The sequence below is a fragment of the Nomascus leucogenys genome, chromosome 2 (assembly GCF_006542625.1).
Source record: "Nomascus leucogenys isolate Asia chromosome 2, Asia_NLE_v1, whole genome shotgun sequence".
Taxonomy (NCBI): Eukaryota; Metazoa; Chordata; class Mammalia; order Primates; family Hylobatidae; genus Nomascus; species Nomascus leucogenys.
This window is the reverse complement of record NC_044382.1, coordinates 75,460,223-75,476,119: the sequence shown is the minus strand read 5'-3', so window position 1 is coordinate 75,476,119 and position 15,897 is coordinate 75,460,223. Positions and strand designations below refer to the sequence as shown.

At 48.5% G+C, this 15,897-nt stretch overlaps 1 protein-coding gene across 1 annotated transcript; it reads right to left on the bottom strand.

Annotated features, from left to right (window-relative positions):
• Window positions 1–7,724: 7,724 nt before the first annotated feature.
• ZNF689 (zinc finger protein 689) lies at window positions 7,725–15,681 on the bottom strand. The gene is made up of 3 exons (XM_003282363.4): window positions 14,694–15,681; window positions 14,382–14,495; window positions 7,725–10,626 (listed from the first exon to the last, which is right to left on the bottom strand). Exons 1-3 carry the CDS (start codon window positions 14,896–14,898, stop codon window positions 9,443–9,445), a joined length of 1,503 nt encoding a protein of 500 aa, XP_003282411.1. The 5' UTR covers window positions 14,899–15,681; the 3' UTR covers window positions 7,725–9,442.
• Between the last annotated feature and the right edge of the window lie 216 nt (window positions 15,682–15,897).

The following is a 15,897-nucleotide window of genomic DNA, read 5'->3' as shown; positions in this document are numbered from 1 at the left end:
AGGGAGGCAAGAGGGTCAAAGTCTGAGAAGGAGATGTGACAACAAAAGCAGAGGTGGAGTGATGCAGTTGCTGGAGAGGGGCCACTAGCCAAGGAATGCAGGCAGCCTCTAGAAGCTGGAAAAGGCAAGAAACAGATTCTCCCTAGAGCCTCTAGAAAAGGAATGCAGCCCTGCCAACACCTTGATTGTCCCATAAGACCTATTTTCAGACTTCAGACCTGAAGCACTATAAGATGAAAAATTTGTGTTGTTTTCAGCCACCAGTTTCTAGTAATTTCTTACAGTAACAAATGAACACAGGTAACATTGTTGAGGAGCATTTCTGAGCTTTGTCAACTACTCTATTGATGTGGGAGCACTCTCCCAGCTCTGAACTCAAGAAAGTCTAAAAAGAAGCAGGACTCACAGACATTATGCTGAATAAAAGAAGCTTTAGACAAAAAAAAATAAAATACACACTGTATGATTCCAATTATATGAAGTTTTATAACAGGGAACACTAATTAGAATAGTAGTTGTCTCTGATGGGGTGGGAATGGGAATTGACTAGGAAGGGGCATAAGGCAACTTTCTTTCTTTTCTTTTCTTTTTTTTTGAGACAGAATCTCACTCTGTCGCCAGGTTGTAATACAGCGGCACAATCTCGGCTCACTGCAATCTCCGACTCCCTGGTTCAAGCACTTCTCCTGCCTGAGCCTCCCGAGTAGCTGGGATTACAGGCACATGCCACCATGCCCAGCTAATTTTTGAATTTTTAGTCGAGACGAGGTTTCACCATATTGGCCAGGGTGGTCTTGAACTCCTGACCTCATAATCCACCTGCCTCGGCCTCCCAAACTACTGGGATTACAGGCGTGAGCCACTGCACCCAGCCACTTGAGGCAACTTTCTAGGATGATGGTAATGTTATGTATTTGGATAGGGGTTTCAGTTACAGATGTATACGTCTTTGTCAATACTCAGCAAATAAACACTTAAAGTTTGTGCATTTTATGTACTTTTAACTCAAAAAATATGTAAAACAAATGTGGAGCTCTAGTTAATGCTATGCATGTTGAAATGTTTACGGGTGAAGTGTACTGATTTCAGCAATTTTTTTTACATGCACCCAAAAACAAAGTGTACTGGTAGAGAAACTGATAGTTATATGATAAAGCAGATACACTAAATGTTAGTGGTAGAATCTAGGTGGTGAGTATATGGGTATTCTCTGTAAAAGTCCTTCAGCTTTACTGTGTCTTTCAAAACTTTTAAAATGAATTGTGGCTGGGCGCAGTGGCTCACACCTGTACTCCTAGTAATTTGGGAGGCTGAGGCAAGCGGATCGCCTAAGGTCAGGAGTTTGAGACCAGCCTGGCCAACATGGTGAAACCCCATCTCTACTAAAAATACAAAAATTAGCTGGGCATGGTAGCTCATGCCTATAATCCCAGCTACTCTGGAGGCTGAGGCCCGAGAATCGCTTGAACCCGGGAAGTGGAGATTGTAGTGAGCCGAGATTGCACCATTGCACTCCAGCCTGGGCAACAGAGTGAGACTCCATCTCAAAAGAAAAAAAAGACAAAACCACTATTGAGAATGAAAAGACACCCCACAGAATGGGAGACAATATTTGTAAATCATGTGTCTAATAAGGGATTAATATTCAGAATTTATGAAGAACTCCGGTAACTCAACAACCACTGAAAAATAAAAATCCCAATTTAAAAGCAGGCAAAGAGGCTGGGCGCGGTGGCTCACGCTGTAATCCCAGCACTTTGGGAGGCCGAGACAGGCAGATCACTTGAGGCCAGAAATTCGAGACCAGCCTAGCCAACAGAGATGGGGAAACTCCATTTCTGCTAAAAATGCAAAAATTAGCTGGCATTGTGGCACAGACCTGTAATCCCAGCTACTCAGGAGGTGGAGGCAAGAAAATTGCTTGAGCCTGGGAGGTGGAGGTTGCAGTGAGCCGAAATGGCACCACAGCATTCCAGCCTGGGCAACAGAGCAAGACACCACTCAAAAAAAAGAATTAAAAAAAAAAGATAAAAGCAGGCAAAGGACTTATATAGACATTTCTCCAAAGAAGATATACAGATGAGCTGGGCGTGGTGACATGCCTGTAATCCCAGCACTTTGGGAGGCTGAGGCAGGTGAATCACCTGAGATCAGGAGTTCAAGACCAGCCTGGCCAACATGGCGAAACCCCATCTCTATTAAAAATACACACACACACACAAAATTAGCTGGGCGTGGTGGTGCATGCCTGTAATCCTAGCTACTTGGGAGGCTGAGGCAGGAGAATTGCTTGAACCCAGGAGACAGAAGTTGCAGTGAGCTGAGATCTTGCCGTTGCACTCCAGCCTGGGCAACAGAGTAAGACTCTATCTCAAAAATAAATAAATGAATAAACACACAAGCAAATAATAAATAATTATCACTTTTTTGCATTTTCCCAATTTCTTTACTGATTATTTTTGGGATTTGGAAAAAACATAAGGCCGGGTGAGGTGGCCAACACCTGTAATCCCAGCACTCTAGGAAGCCAAGGCAGGAGGATTGCTTGAGCCCAGGAGTTCGAGACCAGCCTGGGCAACATGGAGAAACCTCACCTCTACGAAGAATACAAAAAAATTAGTTAGGTGTGGTGGTGCATGTCTGTGGTCCCAACTACTCAGGAGGCTGAAGTGGGAGGATCACTTGAGCTCAGGGAAGTGGAGGCTGCAGTGAGCCATGATCACATAACTGCACTCCAGCCTGGACCACAGAGCAAGACTCTTTCTTGCTGGGAAGGAATTCTCACGTGTACACACTAGCAGAAGCCACAAGTGGCACCAGGAAGATTAGAAGAATGCGGAGCATGAAAGCTAAGTTACAAGAGAGTTTAGGTAGGAAAACTAAGGTATGTAAGATAAAAACTGAAGCACTGGTTTGTTAACTAGGTCATCAATTATCTTAAAGGACAGTCTTAGAATAATACATTGCATAGCAGCTGACTTTACAGTCACCCAGATATGTGATCCTGAACAAGTTATTTATTTATTTATTTTTTAATTTTTTGAGACGGAGTTTCGCTCTTGTTGCCCAGGCTGGAGTGCAATGGCACAATCTCGGCTCATTGCAACCTCTGCCTCCTGGGTTCAAGAGATTCTCCTGCCTCAGCCTCCCAAGTAGTTGAGATTACAGGCATGTGCCACCATGCCCAGCTAATTTTTTTGCATTTAGTAGAGACGGGATTTCACCATGTTAGTCAGACCGTTCTCGAACTCCTGACCTCAGGTGATCCACCCACCTTGGCCTCCCAAAGTGCTGGAATTATAGGCGTGCAACCCTGTGCCCAGTCGACAAGCTATTTAATGTCACTGTGCCTCTGTTTCCTCATCTGGTCAAGGAAAACAATACCTACTGTCAGATCTGGAATTTGAGGCTGCCCTACTTATAGGTTAATAAATGGGTCTGTTATTGTTTCATGGATGCTGTCAGAAAACAGAGACAAAAGACCTTACTGTTCAGGGCACAACAAGCAGCATGAGCATGCCTGCATTGGTTCCTTTCTGCCCCCTACAGGGGCAACGTGGGATGTGCCCAGATGGATGCTAGACACACAGTGAGTTGCATCATAGGGGAGGAACAAGAAGCTCCTGCTGTTTTTTTCCTTTTTAAAGATGGGGTTGGGCTGGGAGCGGTGGCTCATGCCTGTAATCCCAGCACTTTGGGAGGCCAAGGCAGGCAGATCACCTGAGGTCAGGAGTTTGAGACCAGCCTGACCAACATGGTGAAACCCCGTCTCTACAAAAATACAAAAATTAGCTGGGCATGGCGGCAGGTGAGTGTAATCCCAGCTACTTGGGAGGCTGAGGCAGGAAAGTTGCTTGAACCCAGGAGGTGGAGGTTGCAGTGAGCCAAGATCATGCTATTGCACTCCAGCCTGGGTGACAAGAGTGAGACTCCTTCTCTAAATAAATAAATAAATAAATAAGATGGGGTCTTGCTATGTTGGCCAGGGTAGTCTCAAACTCCTGGCCTCAAGCAATCCTCCTGCCTTGGCCACCCAAAGTTCTGGGATTACAGTTGTGAGCCACCATGGCCAGCCATCTGCTGTTTTATAGTAAGCAGTAAGGAAGCTGCTCTTTGTCCTGGATGCAGACATTACCTCTCCCTCAAGGTTTGCTTGCTTCAAACACTGTCCTGAGAAATGTTCTGGGTAATGAGCGGCAAGGGCTTTGCTTATTTATTTTTATTTATTGGTTATACTTACATTTATGGTTTATTAAAGCAAAAGGATACAGATTAAAATCATCAAAGGGATAGGGTACATGGGACAAAATCCAGATGCAACCACGCACAAACTTTCAGGTGTCTACTCCCAGTGGGGTATCACAGGGATGTGCTTTTTCCTCCCTGCAATGATTTTTGACAACAGGTGCTGATTGTTCTCAAACAGAGAAGTTCACCCAAGCTTTAGGGTGCAGGTTTTTTTTGTTTGTTTTGGTTTTTTGTTTGTTTGTTTAGATAGTCTTACTTTTGTTGTCCAGGCTGGAGAGCAATGGCGCGATCTCAGCTTACTGCAACCTCTGCCTCCCAGGTTCAAGCGATTCTCCTGCCTCAGCCTCCCAAGTAGCTGGGATTACAGGTGTGTGCCACCACCTGGCTAATTTTGTATTTTTAGTAGAGACGGGGTTTCACCACGTTGGCCAGGCTGGTCTCAAACTCCTGACCACAGGTGATCCACCCACCTTGCCCTCCCAAAGTGCTGGGATTACAGACGTGAGCCACCGCGCCCGGCCATATGTGGGGTTTTTATTGGGGGTCAGTCACTTAGGCTTGGAGTGTCCACACTACTGATCTCTGCTATTCAGACCCCAGAGCAAAAAACAATGTTCACTAGAAATCACACTTAGGATAAACTTATTTGTTCGGACTGGTGCAGCATGATGGCATGGCCCAAGACCTCTGGCATACAAAAACACTAATCAAATAAAATATTCCACGGGCTCAGAAGTTATTTGCCAGGAGCAGACCAAATGCCAGTTCTGAAGATGAGCTTTCTTTGGAATATGCAGGGTTTGAACAACCTACACCTCCTAAGTTAACCCATTCCTACACACACCTGATCCCATGAGTCCACTGTACCTGGTAAACTAAATTTTGTTATCTCCTAGAATTAAAATTAGTTTAGGTCCAATGTCAACAAATCTCTGGAAACTCTAGTTACTTCCCCTTCTCTGATGCTCACAGTAGCAGTAGTCTATATTCACCGAACCCACTTGTTTATTCTTTGGCCCACTGCAGTATTAATAGACACTTGACTGAGCTTTCATGATGTGCCATGTACTGAGTTAAGCACTTTATATACATTCCAATCTAATATGCTTGCTAAATGGCTGCAGGTACACTTGGAAAAGGCTAGAAAGTCTACAGCATGTTTTTGTCAGTGTAGAACTGACATCAAGTCCTTCATCAAGGGAACCCAGTCTCCCCTTCATTCAGGAAACTCTAGGTCTGTGAATAGGCTCAAGTCTGAGAATCTGTTGAAGGCAAGGACTTGCGATTTTTGCCAACTCAGCAAGATGTGAAGGCAGGACTTGCCGAAATGGATCGGAAGTAAATATGAGTGGGCACGCTGGTCAATTTGGAGTCACAGCAGGGAGACTCACGGAGGAGTGTCTGCTAACACCTACTTTATAGAGTTCTTGGAAACATTAGATTGGAATGGATATAAAGTGCTTAACACAGTACACGGAATATCATAAAAGCTCAGTCAAGTGGCTATTAATATTGCAGTCGGCCAAAGAATAAACAGAAGTGGATTCAGGCCAGGTGCAGTGGCTCACACCTGTAATCCCAGCAGTTTGGGAAGCCGAGGTGGGCAGATCACTTGAGGTCAGGAGTTCGAGACCAGCCTGGCCAACATGGTGAAAGCCCATCTCTACTAAAAATACAAAAATTAGCTGGGTGTGGTAGCATAGACCTGTAGTCTCAGCTACTCAGGAGGGTGAGGCACAAAATCACTTGAACCTGGGAGGAGGAGGCTGCAGTGAGCAGAGATCGTGCCACTGCACTCCAGCCTGGGTGACAGAGTGAGGCTCCGGCTCAAAAAAAGAAAGAAAAGAAAAAAGTGGATTCAGTGAATGTAGGCTGCTGCTTCAAGGCATTTAGCTGAAAATAATAGGGATCAAGAGAAAAGTTCTTTTTTATTGTTTTAAAGGCAGATCTTAGCATGCTTATAGGCTGGAGTGTCTTTGGGACAAGAAAGGGAATCTGAAACCATAAAACTAGGAGGAGAAAGTAGGAATAATAGAGCAAAGTCCCTGAGGGGCAGAAGGGAATGAAACCCACGCCCAGCTGTGTTGCTGAACATTGTATATCCAGGACTTGCCAAGATGGATCGGAAGTAAATATGAGTGGGCACGCTGGTCAATTTGGAGTAATAGCAGGCAGTGGAATGTTAAAGAAGCTCCTATTTGACCCCTTGTATTTTCCTAGCAAAAGAGGAGGTATTTACTGGTTAAGAATATATGGAATGGGCAGGGCGCGGTGGCTCACGCCTGTAGTCCCAGCACTTTGGGAGGCCGAGGCAGGTAGATCATGAAGTCAGGAGATCGAGACCATCCTGGCTAACATGGTGAAATCTGTCTCTACTAAAAATACAAAAGATTAGCTGGGTGTGGTGGCACCTATAGTCCCAGCTACCAGGGAGGCTGAGGCAGGAGAATCACTTGAACCCAGGAGGCGGAGGTTGCAGTGAGCCGAGATCATGCCACTGCATTCCAGCCTGGGTGACAAAGCAAAGCTCCATCTCAAAAAAAAAAAAAAAATATATATATATATATATATATATGGAATGCTACTCTGGGCACACTGCCTATAGGGTGGTCCTGCTCTGGACTACCAGAGTATATATTTACTTATTTATATTTATACATTTGTATATAAACTATTAGTTTATATCTAACTTTAATTCTATATATATATGGAAGACATAATATTGTCTTGTTACTGTTGTTGCTTTTTAAGTCTTGCTATGTTGCCTGGGCTGGTCTCAAACTCCCAGGTCAAACAATCCTCCTGCCTTGGCCTCCCAAAGTGCTGAGATTACAGGCATAAGCCACTGCACCTAGCCCAGAAGACATAATATTGAAGGTTCTACTGAGGTTGAAGGTCAGGAAAGGTATCATGGCCCCTCTCAGCAGCAATGCAGTGTTTTTCTTCACAGCTCATATCTAGGCATGGAGGCAGATGGGAGATAACCCAGACTGAGGCTGTGTATTAGTTCATTCTTTTGATTGCAAATTAACAGAAACTCAAACCACCTTAAGCAGAAAGGGGAAGTTATTGGAAGGATGCTAGGATCTCTCACTGAATAAGGAAACAGGATCCCAGCTCGGGTGGATTGAAGTGCTTCAGGGAACCTAGGAAGTTGTCTCCCATTTCTGCTCTCCACAGACCACATAAAGGAATTTAGCCATCAGTGGCTCCCAAGTTTTATGAATTACAATCCAGTCCCAAAGAAAGTTATACAATTCCTAGCTGAGGAAATCCTTGCGTTCTGGTGGCAAAGGGTAGGGGAAAGAGCCGGCTCTACCAGGGGCCTGGGCAGACCTGGTAATAGGGCTCTGCTGGGCAGGGCAGGTCTCCTGGTCTGAAAGTGTGGCTCTCCCATCAGAATAGCAAAAATTGCTACCGAGACAAGGAACCAGATTGATATTTTGCAAAAAGTAATTCCACAAGGAACAGAATTATCATCAGACATTTTAATGAGACCCAATCTGATATGACCCCTTCTTGGGGGTAGCTCACCATCCAAGGAGAAACACAATGTTACAATGCAACTTGCTAAATATTGAACAGAGGTAATTACATAAAGCTGTGTTCCCCAGCTGCTCCCCTGCTTGTGCTGAGATCAGGAGGGCTGTAGGAAGGAGCCACAGGGGTAAAGGATGACCCACTCCAGCTGTTGGAATATGAGATGAGTCACATCTGGAAATTCTAATTTGGTGCAGCTGCCCAAGGCAAAGTGGTAGGCCTTGTTCACATTTAACTCAGTAAAGCTTTATGAAGCACCTAGCCGGCGGGTGCCATGACGGTGGATCAGATTGAGCCACGCTGCTGCCACCTCTCTGGAGGGAGGCTGGCATGGATACAACTTGATGACTATAGACTCCTCCTCTCTGGATTCAATTCCCTCTTTCTAGCCTCTTTGAATGGCCTCAGCTCATTTTGTGAAAAAATGCTGACTGAGGCCTCATGGAAGTTCTGTGCCGATTCTTAGGTGCCTGTGATTCATCTGTGTATCATGTCTATGTGATTCATCTGTGCCTGATGAGAATCAGGGTCGACTACGGCCCAATTCTCCAGGCTTTTCCAGGCACTGGCTGCCTGGAGCCAATCCAGGTCTGCCAGGTAGAGCACAAGCCAGTCCCATTTGCACTTCCTGCTGCTAAACCACAGGTCCCTGCTTCTCCTTAAGAGCAACCTTCTCCCAGAGCTGACTACGCTTATGTCTCATACCCAGCTTGAACCAATTTTCCAAACACAAGATGAAGACTTAGCTTTATAGCTTTTTTTTTTTTAAGTTTAGGGCATTTATATATCTGCAACCCAATAAACCCCTGGTACCGTGCAGCTCCCCCAAATTCAGTGCAACCAAAGCTGCTGAAACAAGTACAGCCCCAGAAGGTGTAGTGGCACTGTGGGTGCTACCTTATTTTTATATGACCCTTCAAAAAGGACACTGAAAACCCAGTGCCTGTTTGCAGAGATCATGTGTGGAAATTGAAACCCTGTCTTTAACGAATGACCAAATTCATGCTACTTAACCTGAAAACTTGGGGGCAAAGTGGTTGTGATTATCTGAAGGGCTGCCATGTAGATGAAATTTTAAACATGTCGTAGGCAAGGTTTACAGAGGAGAATGTGGTACTTAACCTTCTATAGATCCCACAATGAAATGACCTGCCTTGTGAGGTAGTGAGCTCCCTGTCAAGGGAGATTTTCAAGCAATGGGTAGAAGACCACTTGGCAGGAGTGTTGCAAAAAGTGGGCTAAACCAGATTTTTCCAACCTAGTAGGGAGGAAGAGGCAGAGCAGGGGAAGGTCCTGCCCCTATGAGATTCTCCTGATTGCATGCAAGATGACAGATAATCCCTGTGTGCACAGACTAGAAAAGCAGACAGCCCCTAAAATAGATGGGGAGAACTTTTAGCCCTGATATCCACACAAACTATTTTAGGATAGGGTAGCTTGGAAAACTTTAACCAAATGATGTCACCTCTCCTAATGGGACTGTTCCAGACACGCAAAGGGAGGCAGCCAGTGCAGTGCAAGATACTAAAGTTCAGCTCTGTGCAGCAGGAGACCCGGGTTTAGTTCTGACTCTGCCCTGTATGACCTGGGGCTCCTCCTTCCCTTTTCTGGGACCCTCCATAAAATGAAACGAACGTAGGCAGTCCTTACCCTTCTAATGGGTATTGCCCCTCTGACTGGAGCCCCCGATAGCAGATCTAGGGCTACAGTTTGGGGCCTTGGGGCCACACTTGTGGACAGCCAGAGACCACCTCTGGCGGAAGCACCGGCCACACTCCAGGCAGGGGAAAGGCTTCTCCCCCGTGTGCAGCAGCTGGTGCTGGGCCAGGTGGCTCCACTGAGCAAAACGCTTGGAGCAAAGGTCGCAGGCATAGGGCCGCTCGCCCGAGTGCACGCGCCGGTGGCTGGCCAGCAGTGAGGGGTAGGCAAAGCGGCGACCACAGTCGTCACAGGCGTGCAGCTTCTCCTCGGTGTGCGTGCTGCGATGGATGGCCAGGGAGCCGCTCCGCCGGAAGGCACGCCCACAGTCTGGGCAGGGGTAGGGCTTCTCTCCGGTGTGCAAGAGCTGGTGCTGGAGCAGCGTGCTGCGCTGGGAGAAGCGGGCCTCACAGTGCTCGCAGGCATAGGGACGCTCCCCGGAGTGCACACGCCGGTGACTGACCAGGCGAGAGGAGGAGGAGAAGCGCCGCTCGCAGTCCGGGCACGGGTAGGGCTTCTCGCCCGTGTGGATGCGCTGGTGGATGACGAGGGCCGTGCGCTGGCGGAAGCGGCGGTTGCATTCGAGGCAGGTGTAGGGCTTCTCTCCCGTGTGTGTACGCTGGTGGATGGCTAGCAGGGAGGGGTAGGCGAAGCGACGTCCGCAGCTAGGGCACTGGTGGGGTTTTTCGCCTGTGTGTGTGGTCCGGTGATTGGCCAAGGACCGGCTCCTCCGGAAGCAGCGACCACAGTCAGGGCAGTGGTAGGGCTTCTCGCCTGTATGGATGACCTGGTGCTGGGAGAGGTTCTTGCGCTGGGAGAAACGTTTGCCACACTGGTCACAAACATAGGGGCACTCGCCGGAGTGTGCCCGCCGGTGACTGACCAGCAGGGATGGATAGGAAAAGCGGCGCCCACAGTCTGGGCAAGGGTAAGGCTTTTTTAGATTCTGGGCACACTTGTGGCTCTCCAGGGCCTGATGATCGGGGAAGGTACAGCCGCAGTCAGGGCAGATGGGGCCCCCGGACGTCTGCCTGGGAATCAGTCGGGGTTTGCTGGGCCTCCGGCCTCGCTTCCCCTTTCGGGGTGCCTCCTTAGGCGGGAATACTTCCTTCTCCCCATTCTTCTTTCTGGTTCTGCTTTCTATATGAATACAGAGGAATTAATTTAACAAATACTGGGCTCCTGCTCTTGTCAATTACATTATAGGTTACAAGACCAATAGACTCACCCCCCTGGCCTCAATTCCTAGTGCCACAGACAGCTAAGTGTGACATACTATCATGCAAATATGGTGTGCATTACAGGAGCTTCTAACCCAGCTTGGAGAAGTCTAGGAAGATTTCTCGGAGATTAAACTAACTTTAAAAATTGAGGCCGGGCCCGGTGGATCACGCTTGTAATCCTAAGCACTGGGAGGCCGAGGCGGGCAGATCACAAGATCAGGAGTTTGAGAGCAGCCTGACCAACATGGTGAAACCCTGTCTCTACTAAAACTACAAAAATTAGCCAGGCATGGCGGCAGGCACCTGTAATCCCAGCTACCCAGAAGACTGAGGCAGGAGAATCGCTTGAACCCTGGGAGGCAGAGGTTGTAGTGAGCCAAGATTGTGCCACTGCACTCCAACCTGGGTGACAGAGCGAGATTCCATCTCAAAAAAAAAAAAAGGAATATTTTTGAAGAGATAAGCTTACATCATTCAAAAGTCAAAATATCAGCCAGACATTGGTGGCTCATGCCTGTAATCCCAGCACTTTGGGAGCCCAAGGCAAGAGGATTGCTTGAACCCAGGAGTTCAAGATCAGCCTGGGCAGCATAGTGAGACCCCATCTCTACAAAAAATACAAATACTAGCCTGGCATGGTGGCACGCGCGCCTGCCTGTAGTCCTAGCTACTTGGAAGGCTGAGTTAGAGGATTACTTGAGCCCAGGAATTCAAGGATACTGTGAACCATGATGGCACCACTGTACTCCAGCCTGGGCAACAGAGCATGACCCTATCTCAAAAAACAAAAAAGTCAAAATATTAATAAAGGAATACAGAAAGTCTTGCTGCCACCTTTTTCCCATCTACCTTGTAGAAACCATATTAGTTTCTTCCCATTTTTTTGATGCAATACCAATGTCACCTTCCCCATCTTTCTTTCGTCAAGAGATTGCATATACATGCTTTACAGCATATGTTGTTCTCTTCCCCCACCTTTCTTTTTTTTTTTTTTTTTTCGAGACAGAGTCATGCTCTGTCACCCAGGCTGGAGTGCAATGGTGTGATCTCAGTTCACTGAAACCTCCGCCTCCTGGGTTCAAGCGATTCTCCCTGCCTCAGCCTCCTAAGTAGCTGGGATTACAGGCATGCACCACTATGCCCAGCTAATTTTTTGTATTTTTAGTAGAGTTGGAGTTTCACCATGTTGGCCGGGTTGGTCTCGAACTCCTGACCTCAGGTTATCTGCTCGCCTCTATCTCCCAAAGTGATTACAGGCATGAGCCACCATGCCCAGCTCACCTTTCTTATATAAAAGACAACATATACACACCTTATACACACTTCACTGTGCTTTCATTTTTTCACTTAATACATTCTAAAGATCATCGTATGTCAGCACATCTTTTTTCTATTTTACGGTTGCACAGAATTCCATTGTGGATGTTTTATTTGACTTAGCTGATTCTTTAAAAAATGTGGCTGGGCGTGGTGGCTCATGCCTGTAATCCTAGCACTTTGGGAGGCCGAGGCAGGCGGATCACCTGAGGTCAGGAGTTTGAGACCAGCCTGGCCAACATGGTGAAACCCCGTCTCTACAAAAATACAAAAATTAGCCCGGTGTGGTGGTGGGCGCCTGTAATCCCAGCTACTCGGGAAACTGAGTCAGGATGATTACTTGAAACCGGAAGGCAAAGGCTGCAGTGAGCCGAGATTGCACCACTACACTCCAGCCTGGGTGGAAGAGCGAAATTCCGTCTCAAAAAAAAAAAAAAAAAAAAGAAACAAGTCCCAAGGCTCAGTGTACAGTGTGCACAGGCCCTCAGATCTTCTTAGACACAAAGTGTAAAGCAAGGCAGGCCAGTTGCGGTGGCTTACACCTGCAATCCCAGCACTTTGGAAGGCCAAGGCAGGCGGATCACCTGAGGTCAGGAGTTTGAGACCAGCCTGACCAATATGGAGAAACCCTGTCTCTACTAAAAATTAGCCGGGCATGGTGGTGGGCACCTGTAGTCCCAGCTACTCAAGGCTGACACAGGAGAATTGCTTGAACCCGGGAGGAAGAGGTTACAGTGAGCTGAGATTGTGCCACTGCACTCCTGCCTGGGCAACAGAGCAAGACTCCGTCTCACTCACACACAAAAAACAGTGTAAGGCAAGATGTGGAAACCTATGAGGTATGAGCTAGCAGTGACTGGGTCAAAAGGCCCTCTAAGCCAATGGTTCTCAAACTCCACTGTGATCAGAATCATTTGGAGGATTTACTGAAACAGACTGCCAGGCCCTAGTGCCCGTTTTGGATTCAGCAGGTCTGGGGTAGGGTCCAAGAATTTGCATTTCTAACAAGTTTCCAAGTAATGCTGCTTCTGGTCTGAGACCACGCTTTGAGAACCACTGCTGTTAGCATTGTTAAGGACCTTGGACTGTATTTTACTCAATGGTTTTCTTTTCTTTTTTTTTTTCCCCGAGATGGAGTCTCACTGTGGCACCCAGGCTGGAGTACAGTGGTGTGATCTCGGCTCACTGCAACTTTCACCTCCCAGGATCAAGCAATTCTCTCTGCCTCAGCCTCTTGAGTAGCTGGGATTACAGGCGCCCACCATAACGCCCAGCTAATTTTTGTATTTTTTTAGTAGAGACGGGGGTTCACGATGTTGGTCAGGCTGGTCTTGAACTCCGGACCTCAAGTGATCTACCCGCCTCGACCTCCCAAAGTGCTGGGATTACAGGCATGAGCCACTGCCCCAGCCGGTTTTCAAACCTAGATGCACATCTGAATCAGCTGAGGCTATTTAAAAAATGGAAGTTCCTAAACATTCACACGAGTGAATGAATAGCTCTGGAATGGGGTCCTGGAACCTGCGTTTTTACCAAGTTCCCCAAGTGATTTAGATATAACCAATGGCCATTTAACAACCTTGGCAAAAATTAACTGAAAAGTTTTAAGCAAGGAAATATCATAGTCAGATCTGAATCTTGGACAGCTATCCCTGGTCTTGAAGAATCTGGCTCTGAAATTCCAGCCCAGACAGCTGCATCTTCTACTATGGGTGGATCTGGGACCCTTCTACCTCAATGGGGTTAAGCAGAGCCTTGTTGGATTCTGGGAAGATTGCAGTATGTCCTTCGCTGATGAGGGTCATCCTGCCGTAAGAGCAGAAAGAGGCCCCTGCATCCCAGGCAGCTGTTCCCCGTGAGCTCCCTTCAACCAAAACCCAGAAAACTCTGAGAAGTTTAGGATCTCTTTGGTCCAACTCAAAGGTGGCTAGAAGCAGAGATCCTGGAAAGGAGGCAGAGGGTAGCACCTGTTAAAAGCTCACTGATTCTGGCTGGCTGCAATGGCTCACGCCAGTAACCCCTGCATTTTGGGAGGCCAAGGCAGGAGGATCGCTTGAGGCCAGAAGTTCAAGACCAAACTAGGCAACACAGCAAGACAATGTCTCTACAAAAAAAAAAAAGACGAAGAAGAAGCCCACTGATTCATTCACACAACGGAAAACTGCCGCTTGCAGACTGACATAGGAATCTCTGTGTGGTGGACCGGCCCCACACCACCAGACACAAGAGGCTGGGAAGATGAATACACTAAGTACGCGGCACCCACCCCTAGCCAAACCAAAACTCTGGACGGAGCCGTTAGAGGTAGAACGTTATAGGAGGGCTGCAGGTTCTGCGTGGTTATTTAGCACTCACTTCTCTGGACTGTTAGCCCTCTCGGGTACTCCTGCGGATCTAGTGCAGCCGGTTCCCAGTCATCGGTGTTTCGTTCCAACCAAGAGATGAGGGCTGGTTTGGGACCTGCGCACCCTGGGGAAGAAGAACAAATCAGAAGGCCAGCTCCTAGATCACGCCGAGTAGTATCTCCCCGACGGCATCTCCTGCTAAGCCCCTGTCCACCTCCCCTGACAACCTGGTCGCCTGCCAGGACCGTGGCCTCCCTGCCTACACCCTCTCCGGCTCCTGCATCCCTTCGCGTCCCGCGGCAGCGGATGGGGCCGGCCTCACCGAGCGCGCCCAGGTGGCCGTAGGTCTCCCGCATCACGTCCCGGTACAGGGCCCTCTGCGCGGGCCGCAGGCAGCCCCACTCCTCCGGGGAGAAGTACACGGCCACGTCCACGAACTTCAGAGCCCTCGGCCTCCTGCCCCTTTTCCGACTGGGTCTGGCCTCTCCTGGTCCCTGTGCGGGAAGCGAAGCCGAAGGTGGCGCCATGGGACCCGAGGAGCCAGCGCCACGGCCTTCCCCGTCCAGGCCTCGGCCCTCGGGCGCTGGCGGCCCCGGGGATAGAGGAGCCCCCGCCGGACCAGGGCTGAGCGTGGCCGGGGAGGCCCGGAGGGAATCGGAATCGGCCGCCTGCGGGGCTAACGGAAACCTTTTGCTGTTATTCAGGAAACTCCTGCCCGAACTTGGGTGAAAGGCACCGGAAGATGCCTTCGGGGAAAATGGCGGCGCTGCTACCGCACCGCCTTTGCCTGGAACACAGGCAGCTTCCAGCTATCGATTTTATTGACCGGAGCGCCATGCCGGCTTCCTAACCTCTTTGCCCTCAAGTGTAATGGCGCTGCGATGGGGCTTCACGCCCTCTTTTTTCCCCTCCCCAATACGCGCGTTCATTGGACGAGAGCCGAAGATCGGGCGTTCTGATTCGGTGCTGGCAAAGGCGGTCCGTTTGAACGAAGCCAAGCGCTGCATAAGGGCAGGAAGCTGGACCACTTGGATCAGGCGACTACAAGGAGTTGTGAAGCGACTTGCACCGACATGGGGGCAGCAAGAGGCCCTGGGGCTGCTTTCCGCTGTTCGACTCTGGCAGCCTCAGCCAATCACTGAAGGAGGGAACGATTTGAGCGATGGAGCCACTCTGGCCGAGTTAGAGCTGAGATTATCCTGAGTTACTGGTGTTCTTAGAGCATCCTTGACTTTGGAGAACGGTTATCTTCTTTGTTTGCCCTTTAGGGGAAGGAATTATGGTTAGCATTTCCTGGGGGCAGGCGCCATGCCCAGTATATTACATGTTTCATCTTTTTTAAAATTTTATTTATATATTTTTGAGATAGAGTCGTGCTCTGTCGCCCAGGCTGGAGTGCAGTGGCGAAATCTCGGCTCACTGCAGCTTCCGCCCCCCACGTTCAAGCGAGTCTCCTGCCTCAGCCTCCTGAGTAACTGAGATTACAGGCGCGTGCCACCACGCCCGACTAATATTCATATTTATTA

Bases quoted from the DNA above. Each gene is read 5' to 3' on its own strand.
- ZNF689 (XM_003282363.4), bottom strand. From the start codon at position 14,898: ATGGCGCCACCTTCGGCTTCGCTTCCCGCACAGGGACCAGGAGAGGCC. The intron at 14,496-14,693 runs GTGAGGCCGGCC...CTTCTTCCCCAG, and splicing joins CGGCCACCTGGGCGCGCTCG to GGTGCGCAGGTCCCAAACCA. The intron at 10,627-14,381 runs GTGAGTGCTAAA...GTATTCATATAG, and splicing joins AGGGCTAACAGTCCAGAGAA to AAAGCAGAACCAGAAAGAAG.